General features: G+C 44.2%; 1 protein-coding gene across 3 annotated transcripts in view; it reads right to left on the bottom strand.

The window, feature by feature from the left end:
* ELOVL5 (ELOVL fatty acid elongase 5) overlaps positions 1-18,665 on the bottom strand; it is a 107,843-nt gene that overhangs the window by 79,600 nt on the left and 9,578 nt on the right. For all 3 annotated transcript variants that reach the window (XM_068281362.1, XM_068281363.1, XM_068281364.1), the window contains exon 2: positions 17,569-17,640. In XM_068281362.1, coding sequence (XP_068137463.1) covers positions 17,569-17,640 — 72 coding nt within the window. The remainder of the gene's footprint in view (positions 1-17,568; positions 17,641-18,665) is intronic.

Genomic DNA, 18,665 nt, shown 5'->3' with positions numbered 1-18,665 from the left:
CCGGCTGGTATCTTGCTATTTTGGCAGTTAAACTGCTGTTCAGAAAATGCTGTTGAAAACAAAGAAAGCCCTGAGAATCCCCTTTAAAAAGATGGACTGGCTCAAAACCTGTCATCTGTCACATTTTTTAACTGCCTACTTTTTTCGCGAAAGAACCCCTTTAAGGCCACATCATTTTTAAAGCTAGTTCGCATACTCCACTCACATACAGGGATGTGAAAAACTATTTGCCCCCTTCCTGATTTCTTATTCTTTTGCATGTTTGTCACACTTAAATGTTTCTGCTCATCAAAAACCGTTAACTATTAGTCAAAGATAACATAATTAAACAAAATGCAGTTTTAAATGATGGTTTTTATTATTTAGTGAGAAAAAAAAAACTCCAAACCTACATGGCCCTGTGTGAAAAAGAAATCGCCCCCTGAACCTAATAACTGGTTGGGCCACCCTTAGCAGCAATAACTGCAATCAAGCGTTTGCGATAACTTGCAACGAGTCTTTTACAGCGCTCTTGAGGAATTTTGGCCCACTCATCTTTGCAGAATTGTTGTAATTCAGCTTTATTTGAGGGTTTTCTAGCATGAACCGCCTTTTTAAGGTCATGCCACAACATCTCAATAGGATTCAGGTCAGGACTTTGACTAGGCCACTCCAAAGTTTTCATTTTGTTTTTCTTCAGCCATTCAGAGGTGGATTCGCTGGTGTGTTTTGGGTCATTGTCCTGCTGCAGCACCCAAGATCGCTTCAGCTTGAGTTGACGAACAGATGGCCGGAGATTCTCCTTCAGGATTTTTTGGTAGACAGTAGAATTCATGGTTCCATCTATCACAGCAAGCCTTCCAGGTCCTGAAGCAGCAAAACAACCCCAGACCATCACCCTACCACCACCATATTTTACTGTTGGTATGATGTTCTTTTGCTGAAATGCTGTGTTACTTCTACGCCAGATGTAACGGGACATGCACCTTCCAAAAAGATCAAATTTTGTCTCGTCGGTCCACAAGGTATTTTCCCAAAATCACGGCAATCATTGAGATGTTTTTTAGCAAAATTGAGACAAGCCTTAATGTTCTTTTTTGCTAAAAAGTGGTTTGCGCCTTGGATATCTGCCATGCAGGCCGTTTTTGCCCAGTCTCTTTCTTATGGTGGAGTCGTGAACACAGACCTTAATTGAGGCAAGTGAGGCCTGCAGTTCTTTAGATGTTGTCCTGGGGCCTTTTGTGGCCTCTCGGATGAGTTTTCTCTGCGCTCTTGGGGTAATTTTGGTCGGCCGGCCACTCCTGGGAAGGTTCATCACTGTTCCATGTTTTTGCCATTTGTGGATAATGGCTCTCACTGTGGTTCGCTGGAGTCCCAAAGCTTTAGAAATGGCTTTATAACCTTTACCAGACTGATAGATCTCAATTACTTTTGTTCTCATTTGTTCCTGAATTTCTTTGGATCTTGGCATGATGTCTAGCTTTTGAAGTGCTTTTGGTCTAGTTCTCTGTGTCAGATAGCTCCTATTTAAGTGATTTCTTGATTGAAACAGGGGTGGCAGTAATCAGGCCTGGTGGTGACTACAGAAATTGAACTCAGGTGTGATAAACCACAGTTAAGTTATTTTTTTAACAAGGGGGGCAATCACTTTTTCACACAGGGCCATGTAGATTTTGAGTTTTTTTTCTCACTAAATAATAAAAACCATCATTTAAAACTGCATTTTGTGTTCAATTATGTTATCTTTGACTAATAGTTAACGGTTTTTGATGAGCAGAAACATTTAAGTGTGACAAACATGCAAAAGAATAAGAAATCAGGAAGGGGGCAAATAGTTTTTCACATCACTGTATATAAATTGACCCTAGTCATGAATTATTTTATTTATTACTAGTCCCACAAAGTAATCAAAAGAAGTGTAGCCTTTTTTGAATAAACCACCCATATTAATAGTTAATTAATTAAGTCAGAGAACTTCCTCTAACATCTCCGTGTGGTGCATGCAGCTATCTAACCAGCATCTGCTTTCTGAGACTTAGGCCACATACACACATCAGACCATAGTCTTTTGAAAATGAAAGATCACAGACCAATCATACCACCCTTCATGTAGTATGAGAGCCATACTCTACACAGTCTTTTCTATGGAGCTGAACTCCACATCAGAAAAAAATCTTTGCAAGATACTGCACACACAGATGCTGTACAGACACAACAGATCAGTATCTGCAAAAGATCTGTTCCTGCCAAAAATCCATTCCTGAAAATTGCAATGATAGTCTATGAGATCTGCAGATCATCATACACACATGATTTAACTGACATTCATCTGCAGATCAGATCCACCAGGATGGATTTTTAGATCTGCGGATCTGCAGATGAATGTCAGTTAAATCATGTGTGTATTAACTCTAAAAAAAGAAAGGTTGACTGTATAGGACTCCTAAAGGATGAGGATGGGAACTCAATGGTGGATGACCAAGGTAAGGCAGAGTTATTAAATGCTTTCTTTGCTTCTGTCTTCACAAAAGAAACAGCACTGTTGCAAACTACAGAGGCGGAAGAGTCTCAATCTTCTAACTGTAATATTAAATACTTAACGCAGGAAGAAGTGAAGGCAAGACTAAATAAATTAAAAATAGACAAGGCACCTGGCCCGGATGGCATGCATCCTCGGGTCCTAAGGGAATTAAGTTCAGTTATAGATAAACCCCTTTATCTTATCTTTTGTGACTCTCTTGCAACTGGCAGAGTCCCAGTGGATTGGCGTACAGCCCACGTTTTCCCATTATTTAAGAAGGGCAAAAAATCTGATCCAGGAAATTATAGACCTGTAAGTTTAACATCAGTTGTATGCAAACTATTTGAGGGGTTACTAAGAGATACTATACATGACTTCATAGTAGAAAATAATCTTATTTCTCAGCATCAACATGGGTTTACTAAAGACAGGTCCTGTTTGACTAACATGCTCAGCTTTTATGAGGTAGTGAATGCTAATATGGATATTGGGAATGCTGTAGATGTGATATACTTGGACTTTGCAAAGGCCTTCGACACTGTTCCCCACAAAAGTCTGGTGCAAAAGTTGAGGATGCAAGGACTGGGGAAGAGTCTGTGTTCATGGATAGGGAACTGGCTAATGGACAGAAAACAAAGAGTTGTGGTCAATGGATCATACTCAAAATGGGAGACTGTTAGCAGTGGGGTCCCACAGGGGTCTGTTCTGGGTCCAGTGCTCTTCAATTTATTTATTAATGACCTAGTAGATGCAGTAGTGAGCAATGTTGCTATTTTTGCAGATGATACAAAATTGTGCAGAATCATTAACTCTCAGGAAGATAGTGTCATATTGCAACAGGATCTGGATAGGATGGCTATATGGGCACATACATGGCAGATGAAATTCAATGTTGACAAATGTAAGGTCATGCATTTTGGACGTACTAATGGTCTAGCACCATACAAAATAAATGGGATACAGTTGGGGACATCAAACTTGGAGAAGGACTTAGGAGTACTCATTGACAACAAGTTAAATAATCGTACTCAATGCCAAGCAGCTGCAGCTAAAGCTAACAAAATTTTGGGATGCATTAAAAGGGAAATAAAAACTCGAGATGCTAGCATAATATTGCCCCTGTTTAACTCTCTAGTAAGGCCACATCTGGAATATGGAATTCAGTTCTGGGCACCACATTACAAAAAAGATATTGCAGTTTTAGAGCAGGTGCAGAGACGAGCAACAAAATTGATGCGTGGGATGGAAGGTCTCACTTATCGAGAAAGGTTAGATAAACTGGGTTTATTTAGTCTAGAGAAAAGACGCCTTAGAGGGGATCTAATTAACATGTATAAATACATCAGAGGGCAATATAATACCTTGGCGGATGAGCTTTTTGTCCCTAGGCCTTCTCAAAGGACTAGAGGACATGATCTGCGCATGGAGGAAAAATGTTTTAGCCATTTATTTAGGAAAGGGTTCTTTACAGTAAGAGTGATTAAGATGTGGAATGCATTGCCACAGGAAGTCGTTATGGCAAACTCTATACCTGCATTTAAAGGGGGCTTAGATGCTTTCCTTGCGTTGAAAGACATCCATGGCTACAATTACTAGGTAATGCCTAATGATGTTGATCCAGGGATTTTATCTGATTGCCATCTGGAGTCGGGAAGGAATTTTTCCCTTTAGGGGCTAATTGGACCATGCCTTGTAAGGGTTTTTTCGCCTTCCTCTGGATCAACAGGGATATGTGAGGGAGCAGGCTGGTGTTGTACTTTATACTGGTTGAACTCGATGGACGTATGTCTTTTTTCAACCAAAATAACTATGTAACTATGTAACTATGTGTGTATGATGATCTGCAGATCTCATAGACTATCATTGCAATTTGCAGGAATGGATTTTTGGCAGGAACAGATCTTTTGCAGATACTGATCTTTTGTGTCTGTACAGCATCTGTGTGTGCAGCATCTTGCCAAGATTTTTTCCTGATGTGGAGTTCAGCTCCATAGAAAAGACTGTGTAGAGTGTGGCTCTTACACTACAGGAAGGGTGGTAAGATTGGTCTGTGATCTTTCATTTTCCAAAGACTATGGTCTGATGTGTGTATGTGGCCTAAGGGTACATACACACATCAGACTAAAATGAAAGATCACAGACCAATCTTACCACCCTTCATGTAGTATGAGAGCCATACTCTACACAGTCTTTTCTATGGAGCTGAACTCCACATCAGAAAAAAATCTTTGCAAGATGCTGCACACACAGATGCTGTACAGACACAAAAGATCAGTATCTGCAAAAGATCTGTTCCTGCCAAAAATCCATTCCTGCAAATTGCAATGATAGTCTATGAGATCTGCAGATCATCATACACACATGATTTAACTGACATTCATCTGCAGATCAAGCAATCATCCGCAGATCTGAAAATCCATCCTGGTGGATCTGATCTGCAGATGAATGTCAGTTAAATCATGTGTGTATGATGATCTGCAGATCTCATAGACTATCATTGCAATTTGCAGGAATGGATTTTTGGCAGGAACAGATCTTTTGCAGATACTGATCTTTTGTGTCTGTACAGCATCTGTGTGTGCAGCATCTTGCAAAGATTTTTTTCTGATGTGGAGTTCAGCTCCATAGAAAAGACTGTGTAGAGTATGGCTCTCATACTACATGAAGGGTGGTAAGATTGGTCTGTGATCTTTCATTTTAGTCTGATGTGTGTATGTACCCTAACACCCAAACCATTTTACACCTGGTGCAAATCCAAACTATTGTGCCACATGGTACACTTGCTAGAGTGGGTGAGTAAGCCAATCAGGGACATCTCTGCTGAGAGACCAGAGTGTGTACAGCAGCCCCAATGCATTGCTGAAAGATTTGAAGTATTGAACAATCTCAGCCAAGTACATTATTCCCCTCCTCACCCTGTCCACTGGAAGCCCCACTATCGTTTGCCTCATGACACATCTGTATGGGACTCGACCTAGAACCATTGCTGGAGTAATCAAGCTATGAATCAGGAATTAAGACACTCTCTTTCACTTTAGGTCAACAACTGAAAACAAATATATAATTCCAGTCTACAACTGAAAAAAAAAAAATTATATAGTGCTACCCATAATTATTCATACCCCTGGCAAACTTGACTTAAAGTAACTTTTATTCAACCAGCAAGACATTTTTTTATGGGAAATAGGCGTCTCCCAAAAGATAATGAGAATGTACAAGAGGCATTATTGTGGGGAAAAAAAACATTTCTCGGCTTTTATTTACATTTGAGCAAAAAGTGTCCAGTCCAAAATTATACATACCCTTCACAAACTGTCACAGTCTGTGGGGAAATCCAATGTTCTATACCATTCCAAATAGTTTAAGCTGTTCTAAAGCATCTTAATTACCCTGGTTAACTGGGAACAGCTGTTTTAATCAACTCAACAGGTGGAAAACATCAGCTCTCTGCAGTTGGTTTGTGGACAGTCATGGCTAATGCTTCATACACACTTGAGATAAAAGTCTTTGGAAAAGGCAAGATCACAGACCAATGTTACCCCCTTCCATGTAGTATGAGAGCCATACTCTACACAGTCTATTCTATGGAGCTGCACTCCCCATCAGATAAAATCTTTGCAAGATGCTGCACACAAAGATGCCCGTACACATTCAAAAGATCATTATCTGCAAAATATCTGTTCCTGCAAAAGATCCATTCCTGCAAAATGCATTCATAGTCTATGAGATCTGCAGATCATCATACACACCTAGTTTAACAGGCAATCATCTGCAGATCAGATCCACCAGGATGGATTTTCAGATCTGCAGATGATTGCCAGATATGCAGATGAAGTCTGTTAAACTAGGTGTGTATGATGATCTGCAGATCTCATAGACTATGAATGCATTTTGCAGGAATGGATCTTTTGCAGGAACAGATATTTTGCAGATAATGATCTTTTGAGTGTGTACGGGCATCTTTGTGTGCAGCATCTTGCAAAGATTTTATCTGATGGGGAGTGCAGCTCCATAGAATAGACTGTGTAGAGTATGGCTCTCATACTACATGGAAGGGGGTAACATTGGTCTGTGATCTTGCCTTTTCCAAAGACTTTTATCTCAAGTGTGTATGAAGCATTAGACAAAGGAGCTCAGGGAGGGCCTGCGGCTGCGCAATGTGGATGCTCACAAGTCAGGAAAGGGCCACAAGGCCATTTCTAAATGTTTTCAAGTTCCAGTGGCTACAGTGCAAAGTATTATTACAAAATACAAGATGTTCCGCACTGTGGAAAATCTCAGAGGACGTGGTCGGAAGCCAAAAGCGACACCTGTGCTGGCCAGGAGGATAGAGTGAGAGGTGAAAAAGTATACAAGGATCACCACCAAGGCCATCCTGGTGAATCTGGGCTCTGCTGGTGGCAATGTCTCAAGGCAGACAATCCAATGCACACTGCTGGGTTCCACAGATGCAGACCAAGGAGGATGCCACTTCTCCAGATAAAGCGCACAAAAGCTTGCTTGGCCTTTGCAAATGCTCATCTGGACAAAGAAGAAAACTTCTGGTCTTCTGTGTTATGGTCAGATGAAAAAAAATTGAATTGTTTGGTCACAATGATGTTTCCTTCATATGGCATAAAAAGGAGAAGACTTCAACCCCAAGAACACCATCCCCACAGTCAAACATGGTGGTGGGAACCTAATGCTTTGGCCAATGAACCAGGTAACCTAATCACAGTAAACGGTAGGGCTGATTGATTAATCGATTTTATATCGAAATCACAATCACGGAAATGACGCTAGCAAGGAGCAGAGAAGGAATTCCCTCCCTCATCCCCCCTTCCAGAAGTCGTCACTGCCTGAAGTGCAGGAGGAGAGAGCACATGGATCAGCAAGTGGGGGAAGGGGGATTCAATAAACAAGACTGAAGTGTGTGCTCGTTGTGTGTGTGTGTGCATCACTGTGTGCTGCAGAATGTGTGTATCAGTGAGAATAAGTGAGTGAGAGTGTGTGTATACAGTGTGTGTGTGTGTGTGTGTGTGTGTGTGTGTGTGTGTGTGTGTGTGTTTGTGTGTGAGCTACAGGATGTGTGTATCAGTGAGAGAGTGAGTGTGTGTGTGTGTGTGTGTGTGTGTGTGTGTATATAAAGTGTGTGTGTGTGTGTGTGTGTGTGTGTGTGTGTGTGTGTGTGTGTGTGTGTGTGTGTTGCAGGATGTGTGTATCAGTGAGAGTCAGAGTTGGAAAAGTGTGTGTATCAGCGAGGGTATCTGTGTAACACCACCCCCCCCCTTCCACGGCTTACCTTTACCCTACCCACCCCATGCCTAACATTAACTGTCCCCACCGCCACTGTGGCATGACTCGTAATCATGCCATGATATCCCCCTTCCCCGCCAGTCCTCACTGACCCTCAACGTGGTTTAATTTTGGCCCCGTTTATTTGATTTTGACACCCCTGGTCTAGGGCATCTTCAGCTGGGCGAGCGGCAGGCCTATTAGGTGTGGTACTACTCTTCAATACCTTCTCTTCAATAGGAATGTGCTCCGTTTGATAGTGTAAAAGCATCCTATTGATAACATAGGATGCATTACCCATCTGTTTTTGCATTTAACTCCATCCCGGTAAAAGCAGCGTTTTTTACTTTAGTGTAAAGGAGCACTCCAGCTTTCTTTTAAATTAAAAGATTTTTCTTTCAGAAAGTTTACAAACCGCAAAACTTTTAAACTGACTGATGCAAAGTCTAAGGTAAAATAAAATTCTAACTTGCAAGTGTGGATGATTCCAAAACATCAATTGCACTCTAATGCAGTCATGTTACTGTACACTACAGAGTGCAAAATGTAGATCTAAACTTGGAGACATCTGCTTTTTGAATTCTGTGATGTTCCTCATGTGACTTATAAAAGTGACAGGCTTATCAAAATAAGAATAAAGAATACTGGAATAGTTGCCTTCAGCAACTGATCAGAACTCAGCACTGAAACAGCATAGGCTCTAAAAGACTGCTCTGAGCAACTGCTATTTTTACTCTATTTCTATCTGCGCCTGTTTAAACAAGTCTGTTCAATCCTATACCACTCTCATGTAGGCACACACACTGGAGCCTTTTTGTTCCTGAAGAGTTTGTATTACCTTCACTAAACTCTGCTGCATTTCTCTGGGACATGTTTGTTCCTGTAACAAAGAATCAAACATTGCCCTACTTCATGCATTGATCAGTGCAAGAGCTGATCACATAACGTGTAACCAACAAAATGGCCAGGATCTATCCACCAGGAGAGAGTGGACGGAGTCTGTAATCAGACGCTGAACACAGCTCCTGGCCCACTGAAATCAATCCTAATCCAATACAATTTACATCTGGAGGGAAACCAGCCAGGGGTCCGCCCGTTGTTGTGGTATCGACCACTTTTTACTGCCAGGCACCCAATCAAGCCCCTGATGAGGGCAATGTCTTTTCCTTCTACCCACCCCTTCCCTTGTGCGCCACTCCATCGGATGATGGATTGGGGTGGGGAGGTTGAGGGGTGAGAGGGGCAGACACCAATAAGGCCATGGCTGCCAAGCTGGGGGTAGGCCACAAAAATGCAGATGGGGTTGGTTAGAGCTTTGGCGGCAATTTTGAAGACATTGCTGCAGTTTGTACATAAATTTGCTCTTCTGGTTAACAGTGCATCGTAACCATTTTACAGCCACCGCTCATGCTTGGTGTAGAGACTAGGTTAAGATTTACACACAGCTGACTCTTACTGACAACTAGAGATGGTCAGTGAGATATACATAATCATATAGATTGTAAGCTCTCAAGGGCACGGTTCTATCCCTTTGTTTCTTGGACATTTCGTTAGTCACAATTCAATAATGACTACAATATTTACATTGTCTACCAACTTTGTATAATCAATATCTGTATTTTTATGATCTTGTGTTTCTTATGCAGATGATGGCTCTATACAAATCATTAGTAATAGCCGTGAGGAAAAATTCCAGCTTGCATGCAATTCAGACTGTATGCAGCTTAGAAGTGGACTAATCCAAATCAGCAGGCAGTGCATGTGACTGGCCCAGTTCCAAGTTGCCTACAATTTTCACCAAGTCTGCACGCAAGCTGGCATTACCGAGTCTCGGCAATCATCTCTACTAACACACATAAAATGAACCTTTCAGCAGGTAGGATCTGTTCTCCTGAACTCATATACCAACTAGTTAAAGTTGCAAGGAGTGGCCGGCTATGTGTTGCAAAAAAAGGATGACATATTCACAAAATGTTTAGTGATTGTCATTTTCAGTTAGGGGTCAATATGTAAGGCATCTCAATAGATCACTGTACACGCAAGCCAGAGTGGGCGTGCCTTGCCGTGATTGCTCAGGTATTGTGGTGATTGCATGGTACCATTAACCTTTGCATCCATTGCTGGCACCAGATCAGGCCGGGGGGGGGGAAATTGCCTAAAGAGTGCCTTTGCCCATTAGCAGTGGGTGCAATGTTCAGGGAAGCTATCATGTCCCTCATTTCCAGGGCACAGCCCCCCACTGCTCACTGATATTGGGCTTAATTCACAAAAGATTGCTAACTTAGTTAGCACGCCTAAAAGCCCCTTAGCACGCCTAAAGCCCTTTAGGACGCGCAAAGTTTCACTCGCAAAATTTAGCATGGTGCGACATTTCATGCACTCCGCGCAGTGCTAAAAACTTTATGCGCGCTCAATAAACGCTCTGGGCGTGCTAACCCTTTTGTGAATCGAGCCCATAGTGATCTTTTCTTTGCTCATTACCAGCTCCTTTAACTAAGTGGTGAGGTTATTAGATATTCGGCACCAAGGAAAGCTGTTTAAAGCAAACCTGAACTGAAAATAAACGTATCCGATAATTAATCTATTGCCGACCGCGTCACACCAATGGGCGAGCCCTAGGACTGCCTAAAGGGACACTTAAGTCAAACAAAAAAAAAAATGAGCTTTACTCACCTAGGGCTTCCAATAGCCCCCTGCAGCTGTCCGGTGCCCTCGCCGTCTCCCTCCGATCCTCCTGCCCCCGCCGGCAGCCACTTCCTGTTTCGGTGACAGGAGCTGACAGGCTTGGGACGCGAGTGATTCTTCGCGTTCCCAGACACATTAGCACCCTCTATGCTGCTATATGGTATATGATATATGCTATAGCAGCATAGATGGCGCTATTGTGGCCAGGAACGCGAAGAATCACTCGCGTCCCCAGCCTGTCAGCTCCTGTCACCGAAACAGGAAGTGGCTGCTGGCGGGGCCAGGAGGATCGGAGGGAGACGGCGAGGGCACCGGACAGCTGCAGGGGGCTATTGGAAGCCCTAGGGGAGTAAAACTCATATTTTTTTGTTTGACTTCAGTGTCCCTTTAGGCAGATCGGAGTAAGATCCTTGGGGCTCGCTCTGCAGGAGATCATGGGCGCTGATGCGCACGTTTCTCCACTAGGTAGGCGGAGCTCCGCCTTCAGCCTCCCAGCAGCGATCATCGCTCAGAAACTGTTAGACGGCGAAACCGCCGTCTATTTACCTTGTACAGCGCTGCTACCCACAGCAGCCTATGACAGCTGATCACGCTGATTGGCTGGTCGGGTAGTGGGAGGGAAGGGGGAATACATACATACAAACAAAACAAAACAAAACAAAAAAAACACAGGGAAATTTATAAAAAAATAAAGACAAATATTTACAAACAAAACAAACCAAACACCCGGGAGGGGTGTGGGGTGTGTGTGTGTGTGTGTGTGTGTGTGTGTGTGTGTGTGTGTGTGTGTGTGTGTGTGTGTGGGGGGGGGGGGGGGGGGGGGGGGGAGGGGAAATCACTTGTGTGTTGAGTTGTGCGGCCCTGCAGCGAGGCCTTAAAGCTGCAGTGGCCTATTTATAAAAAAATGGCCTGGTCTTTAGGGGGGTTTAACACTGTGGTCCTCAAGAGGTTAAAGAGACAAAAAAATAAATAAATAAATAAAAAAGGCCCTCTGGGGGATACTTACCTCGGGAGGGGGAACCCTCACGGTCCCAATGAGGCTTCCCCCGTCCTCTGAATCTCGAGGGAATCCAGAGCTGCCCCCCCACCCCCCACACAACTGCCTCAACAAGGCTTGACAAGCTGTGATATATTTACTTACCGCGATCCTGCGCATGTATACCCCCTTAATTTTTTAAATGGGGTACGATTATGCCTCCCCCTCATTTTCCCCCCCAACTCACCCATGCATGTGCTGTTGCCGAGTCACTGGACTGGGACATTGTGGGTAAGCCTGCTGGATTGTGGGGAAGTTTTTTTTTTTTTTCTGCCTCCTCCCCTCCTTTGCCTTTTGAAAGTCTCCCATGTAGTGATGGGAAGTCCGGATCTTTACAATGAACCAGTTCATTTGTATTTCAAAGTATTTATTGAAGTTTTTTCAAGTAATTTTACAAGAAGGTAACTCACATTACACAAATATTACAGTTATTGTTAACAGTGGGGCAACAACATGTGATATAACAGGTTCACATCGCCTTGGAGTATAAAGTTGCCTGGTGCATTAAGGAAAGAACAATCAGAGCCAAATAAAACAAAATAAAACTTGGGGGGGGGGGGGGGGTGGGGGGGTGGGGGTAGAGGGAGGGAGAGTCCCGGGCCCGTGACCGGCAAGGGGCCACGAACGGGGGACTCCATGCCCAGCTGAAAGTACGATGTACCTCAGAGGATATAATCCAACTATCTGAGGTATGCGATGAAGGGTGTATGGGGTGAGGAAGCCGACCTAAGGAGCGGAGAGGTCGGGCTGGGGGAATCTATGGAATCTGGCTCTGAGCAGTGAGCCAGGGCCTCTGCTATTCAGAAGCATTATGTCTTTTACTCGGGAGGGAGAAAGGGAGCAGAAAGAAGAGTCAGAGGGGGGGGGGGGGGGGGGGGGGAACTAGAAAGGAAGAAAGAAAGAGGCATCAGAGGGCAAGAGAAAAGAAAGAACCCATCTCACAGCCTAGTGATAAATGCATCGCCCAAGGTGGGATGTTCCCATTGTATCCAGGGGTCCCAGGTTTTCTCAATGAACCAGTTCATTTGAATCATTGAAGCAAAAAACTGTGGGGGCGTGACCGGAAGTCCATGGAGTGAAGACGCACTGAGGACCTGCTCCCGCCTGTATACCCGATAACTGCTATCCTACGCCTTACAATCTGCTAGCATTGCTCCGCAAATCTGTGACTCCCCTGCTGTTCTATCTCTGGGAAGGATGACTCGGCGTGGCTCAGAAGCAGCAGCTAAGCTGGCAAAGTTCCGCCACGAGACCCAAGATGGCGACGATGCTATTCAACAAATCATGGAAGGCATCTCCTCCTGTCAAGAGGCGTTTACGAACATACCCACTAAGCTGGAAGAGGTGAGAGCAGATGTTTCTCTTCTAAGAGCCGACATGCACACACTGCGCTCCCGAGTAACTGACACAGAAAAAACAGAATCAGCAGAGTTGAAGATCAACTCCGGCCTATGCAGAAAAACCTCTCACACACCCAGCGAGAAGTCAAGTCGCTGCATGACAAACACGAAGATCTGGAAAATCGAAACCGTCGATCTAATATTAGGTTGGTGGGCCTACCAGAGAAAGCTGAAGGGAACTGCGCCTGAGGCCTTTGCTGAAAAGTTACTAATCCAGCTATTTGGCAGCGATGCCTTCTCTACCGTGTTTGTAATCGAACGAGAGCACCGTGTATCCCCTAAAGTTCCTCCTCCAGGCCTTCCTCCCAGAACCTTCATTATGAAACTTTTAAAACTACAGAGACCGTGACACAGTGCTTAGAGCAGCCCGCGCTAAAGGGGACATTGCCTACGAGAATACCCGCATTTCATTCTATCCAGACTACTCCATCGATCTCCAAAAGCAAAGAGCATCCTTTATTAACGTGAAGAAAAGCTACGAGATCAAGGTTTTGAATACGCTATGTTGTACCCCTCCAAACTAAGAGTCGTGGCTGACGGCCGCACCCTTTTTTTCAACACACCGCAAAGCGTATCTGACTGGTTGGATACCCTTCCCGCTGCTCAGCAATCTCCGACACGTTCTCAGCAGCGACAGGAGTAATGAATAACTGTACCTTGAGGCAAGAAACTGTTCAGAACGGATCAGTTAGGAGTCTGCTTCTGTAATCTGATCCCTGAGTGAGCTGGAAGGAGTTCCTTCTCTGAGGGTACGTTTCCACTTGTGCGGCGCGATTTGCTTGCGGAAAACGCGTCAACGAATCCGCATACGCTTGCGGATTCGTTGATGTTTCCATGCGGATTTTGTTCGCGATTTTAACGACGCGATTTTAACCATGTCGATGCCGGCAAGCATTGACATGGGTTTTTAAACGAAATCGCACGCGGAAACACCGTGAAAACCGCAAGACTCAAGTGCTTGCGGTTTTCCTATTTAGTTACATGACCGACGATTCGCGTGCGGGTGTGCGGCGTGCGAATTCTGACAGCTCTGCTGTGCAGATTTTTTCTGCATAGCGAGCCGCACAGAATTCCTGACAAGTGGAAACGGCGCCATCCACTTGTATTGGTTGAGCGAATCTGCATGCAGGAAACACATGCAGATTCGCTCTAGTGGAAACGAGCCCTCACTCCTTGAAAATAATGTAATAAAAATAAGTGCTTCATTTTTACAATAACTATGTATAAATGATTTAGTCAGTGTTTGCCCATTGTAAACACTTTTAAATCCTTGATTTACATTCTGATATTTATTACATGGTGACATTTTTACTGTTGGCAGGTGATGTAGCTGCCAGGCATGGGCTTAACTTCAGCTTCGGGTGAATGCGGATATTTGCTATCCGAATTCACCCAGTAATGCTGTGTGGGCTGGGCGTCAAGCTTACCCTTCTGACGCCTTCTTTGCCCGTCCCCCGTCGCCTCCCACGATGCGTTCCGCTCGGCGCTCACATGACTACAAACACTTCCTCCTTCCGGGTTGAAGGAGGAAGTGTTTGTAGTTATGTGAGCGCTGATTGGAAAGCATCGTGGGAGGCGACGAGGGACGGACAAAGAAGGCGTCAGAAGGGTAAGCTTGACCCCCCGCCCAGCCCACACAGCATTACTGGGTGAATTCGGATAGCAACTATCTGAATTCGCCCGAAGCTGAAGTTAAGCCCATGCCTGGTAGCTGCTGCATGCTTTTTTGGCAGTTGGAAACAGCTATTTCCCACAATGCAACTAGGTTCACAGACCGGAAACTGCCAGGAGTACCACGGTACTCAGAGTTTCTTGTGGGAGGGGTTTCACCACAATATCAGTCATACAGTGCCCCCTGATGGTCTGCTTGTGAAAAGGAATAGATTTCTCATGTAAAAGGGAGTATCAGCTACTGATTGGGATAAAGTTCAATACTTGGTCGGAGTTTCTCTTTAAGGTGCGTACACACGCACTACTGTAATGAACGACGGGTTCGTCAGACTCTCCCACGGGGCGGACGTTCTGCCGACAGTAGTGCGTGTGTAGTCTGCCAGGCAGATAAGGCTGTTTCTGAACGATCTGAGCGGATTGTTCAGAAACAGCCTTATCAGTCTGCCGACAGACTGTACACACTCACTACTGTCAGCAGTACGCCCGCCCAGCGGGAGGGTCTGACGGACCTGTCCATTACAGTAGTGCGTGTGTACGCACCTTTACAGCTCAGCTGCTGCAGTTCCTGGTCCATCAATTGAACTGTTACAAATGAATCGTTCAGTGTGATGAATCAGATCACTCGGTTCACAAGGAAGAAACAGTTCAAATGAACAAATTGTACTTGAACTGGCCAACAGTACTTTTCCACTACAATGCTTCGTTCGCGACTTTTTTTTAATGAATTACGATTGCCAGGCGGCGTATTTCTCGTTGCATTCACGCTACATTCTCAGCAGCGTACAGCGCAATGTGGACAGTGGAAAAAGCAGTTTGCGCGATCGCAAATGCAGGTGATTTGCGCTTGCGATCGCCCTTGCTAGTGGAAAAGGGCCCTTATGCCTCATTCACACTATACTCACTGCTGTGCACTATGCACGCTGTGCATTAGTGCAATGTGCTATTGCACTGCTGCATGCATTTTTGCAAAAGTACATCGCTGATCCCATTCACTGCAATGAATTCACTGCGTTGCTTACGTCCCGAACGCACAGCCATATGCATTGCCTAATGTGAACGAGGCCTTAAGGTGGTTTACACATTGATGTAAGCTTGTTGTCAAGGTGATGGGTGCTGTGGGAGGGACAGCAGGGAGGGGAAAATAAAACACTGGGCTGGGTTGAAAAAGAAAAGGGCAGAAGTGATGTCACTTTTGGCATCACAGAGAAGCAGTCAAGATGGAAACCAGCGTAAAAATGTTTATTTTTTTTTACAATATTACTTTATAAATCATTTAGTCAGTGTTTGCTCATTGTTGAACCTTTCTCCACCCCGATTTGCATTCTTAAATCTTTACTGCTGGCAAGGTACACCACTGCAGAATGTTTGTCTGTTGTGTATTCCGAAGTGATTAAAAACAACATCTGGTCTCTCAGAGTGCATTGGGAAAAGAAGGCTGAATAATAAATAGCCTGGGCTAAACATAATTGAAAGGGTGGAGTTACATAGTAATATACTGCAATATAGGAAGTTTTTTTTTAATGCTGAAACCAGGATAAATAATGTAAAAGTTGGTATCCAAAAAAAAAAAATTACTAAATTCTACTATGTCACTGGAGTTCCTCTTTAACTGTACATATTTTACTAATGGTAAATAGAACATTAGTGACATGGAGTCTCCTATTTTTATTTTCAATATTAAGGCCTAGTTTTAAGATTGAATTGTAAACAGCGGCCATGAGAGTCTGATGTAAAATTTGCTTTGTTGAGCAGCTAAACAGAGGTTCAAACCCTTTGAACTTTACAGCACTAAAACCTTATCAGCATTGTTTCCTCAGCCAACAATGTTTTGTCTTCTGTTTACTGTACTTTCCAGGAAACTGGGCTGACTTCCACTAAACTTCAGGTACACTTAAAGGACTCCCAAGGGGGTGAAAAAAAATAACCATAACCTATTTTTACCCACCTTCCAGCCCGTCAAGCGTTGAAGTCCCTCGTCGCAGTAGTTGTGCGCAGGCGCAGTACGCGCCAGATGACATGGGCACGGAAGTGCCTACCCCGCCGGTAGGTTGCTAGCATTACGGGTGGCCTGCGGGGACAGCAAGGAGGACCGAAAGCTGCGGTGAGGGACTGCAATGCCTGACAGGGGCTGGAAGAAGCCACGGGTGAATAAAAATAGGTTATGGTAGTTTGCCTCCGGAGTCCTTTACGAGGAGGTATCACATATAGTAGAACATAATAAATTATTCAGAATACTTACTTTTACCTTAGTTATCCTGTTTTCCGAAACACTTCTTATATCTTTATGTTACTGTGCATTGATATATAACCCTGCCCTCCCAGTGATGTTTAGCCTAGGCTCACTATTCACTTCACAGAGAAGGTGAGAGGGTCAACTTGTCAGTAGTAAAGACCAAAACAAGTGAAGTAAGGTTTTACAGTGGGCAAACATTGACCAAATGATTTATAAATAGACATTGTAAAAGGAAATAATTGTATTCATTGTATTATATAAGTTCTTCTTCAGGCTGTGGTTGGTGAACAAATACGCTCAAGTCAGTACAGCATACAGTAAAAGGTGTGCAGAGTTTTTACACACCGACCTGCATCAGAGGCAAACCTCATGTTCAGTTCCTGAATTAGGCATGCAGTAGGCTGAAGTACCCACTAGTAACGTGTACAGGAAACAGCAGCTTACTATAATTTACTGAATTATCCTCATACTTCCTCCATGCATTTTCTAGTCTAACATCTTAAATCATTCCCAACCACAGCAACACTGACACAACCCATTGACTCATTAACCCTGCAATAGAGTGAATGAGAGTCTGACTGGAAAAACCCTGAAGCAGCAGCATTTTATGATGGGTCGTAACATGCATGAACCTTCTGATATTGGTGGTTTTAGACCCCAAAGGGACTGGTTAGCTTGAAGAATGTCACAGAGCAGCTCAGTATGAATCTTTCTCTCCACCCACTTTAGGAAAGGTTGATATGCAGCTTAGGAACAGTGAAATGCTTACCTCTTGGCCCCAGCAGATTATCTATATATCCATTCACTGCTTTGTCCATGGCTTCCATATTTACTGTAGATCCTGGAAATGAAGATGTTTTAAATCAGTGTACATGACTTAGTAAAACTGGGTTAATTAAACATAACATTTGTATAAAGCTTTTAAGAAAAATAATACATTCCCCATTTCCTTCACAGCATCCAATTTACGGTACTTCCCCACCAAATGCATTCTCACATAGTTCTCAAACTACTTCGAACCTAATTGATGTACAGATGAACTGGAATAGTTACTTCAAAAGACTTTACTAGTTACCCATTCACTGTATATGGAGGCAGTGATTGACACAACTCCACTTGTATATATGTTTAGCATACAAAGTGCACGCTAAAGAGAACCTGAGGTGGGGTTCTAAGAATGATATCTGCACACAGAGGCTGGGTCTGCCTATACTGCCCAGCCTCTGTTGCTATCTCAATCCCCACTAAGTTCCCCCTGCGCTCTGCTGTCCCCCATAAATCACAGCCACGCTGTCGATACAAAGCGTGTCACAGCGTACTGTGTTTACTTATGTAGTGTCCCCGCCCGCGTCCCTTCCCTCCCGCTGATTGAGGGAAGGGAAGCGGGGTGGGGACCGGAACTATGCAGGAGGCGGGGGGGGGGGGGGAGGGGGCGGGCGGCGAGAGTGACACTACATAGGTAAACACAACCCGCGTGTCGACAGCACGGCTGTGATTTATGGGGGCCAGCAGAGAGCAGGGGGAACTTAGGGGGGATTGAGCCAGCATCAGAGGCTGGGCAGTATAGGCAGACCCAGCCTCTGTGTGCAGATATTCTTAGAACCCCACCTCAGGTTCTCTTTAAGTGAAAAACGCAATCTGGCATGCTGAAAAACTACACCCAACAGTTTTTATTTCCTGCTGCAGCTTCCTTCCAATTTTCCCTCCCCTCTCCACGGGACAGAACACACTGCTAGGGACACAGGAAAAGCAATCAGTGTTCTCCCTAGGCTCTTTTAGCCGGGTGCTCTACCCGGCTAGTTTTGGTGAGCACCTGGCTGTCATCGGCTCACTTCCTCCTCTGCTATAAGCAGAGTTGCACACAGA

Source organism: Hyperolius riggenbachi, chromosome 4 (assembly GCF_040937935.1).
Source record: "Hyperolius riggenbachi isolate aHypRig1 chromosome 4, aHypRig1.pri, whole genome shotgun sequence".
In the NCBI taxonomy this organism is placed as follows: domain Eukaryota; kingdom Metazoa; phylum Chordata; class Amphibia; order Anura; family Hyperoliidae; genus Hyperolius; species Hyperolius riggenbachi.
Note: the sequence above shows the minus strand (reverse complement) of the source record. Positions and strands in the feature narration are given on the sequence as shown.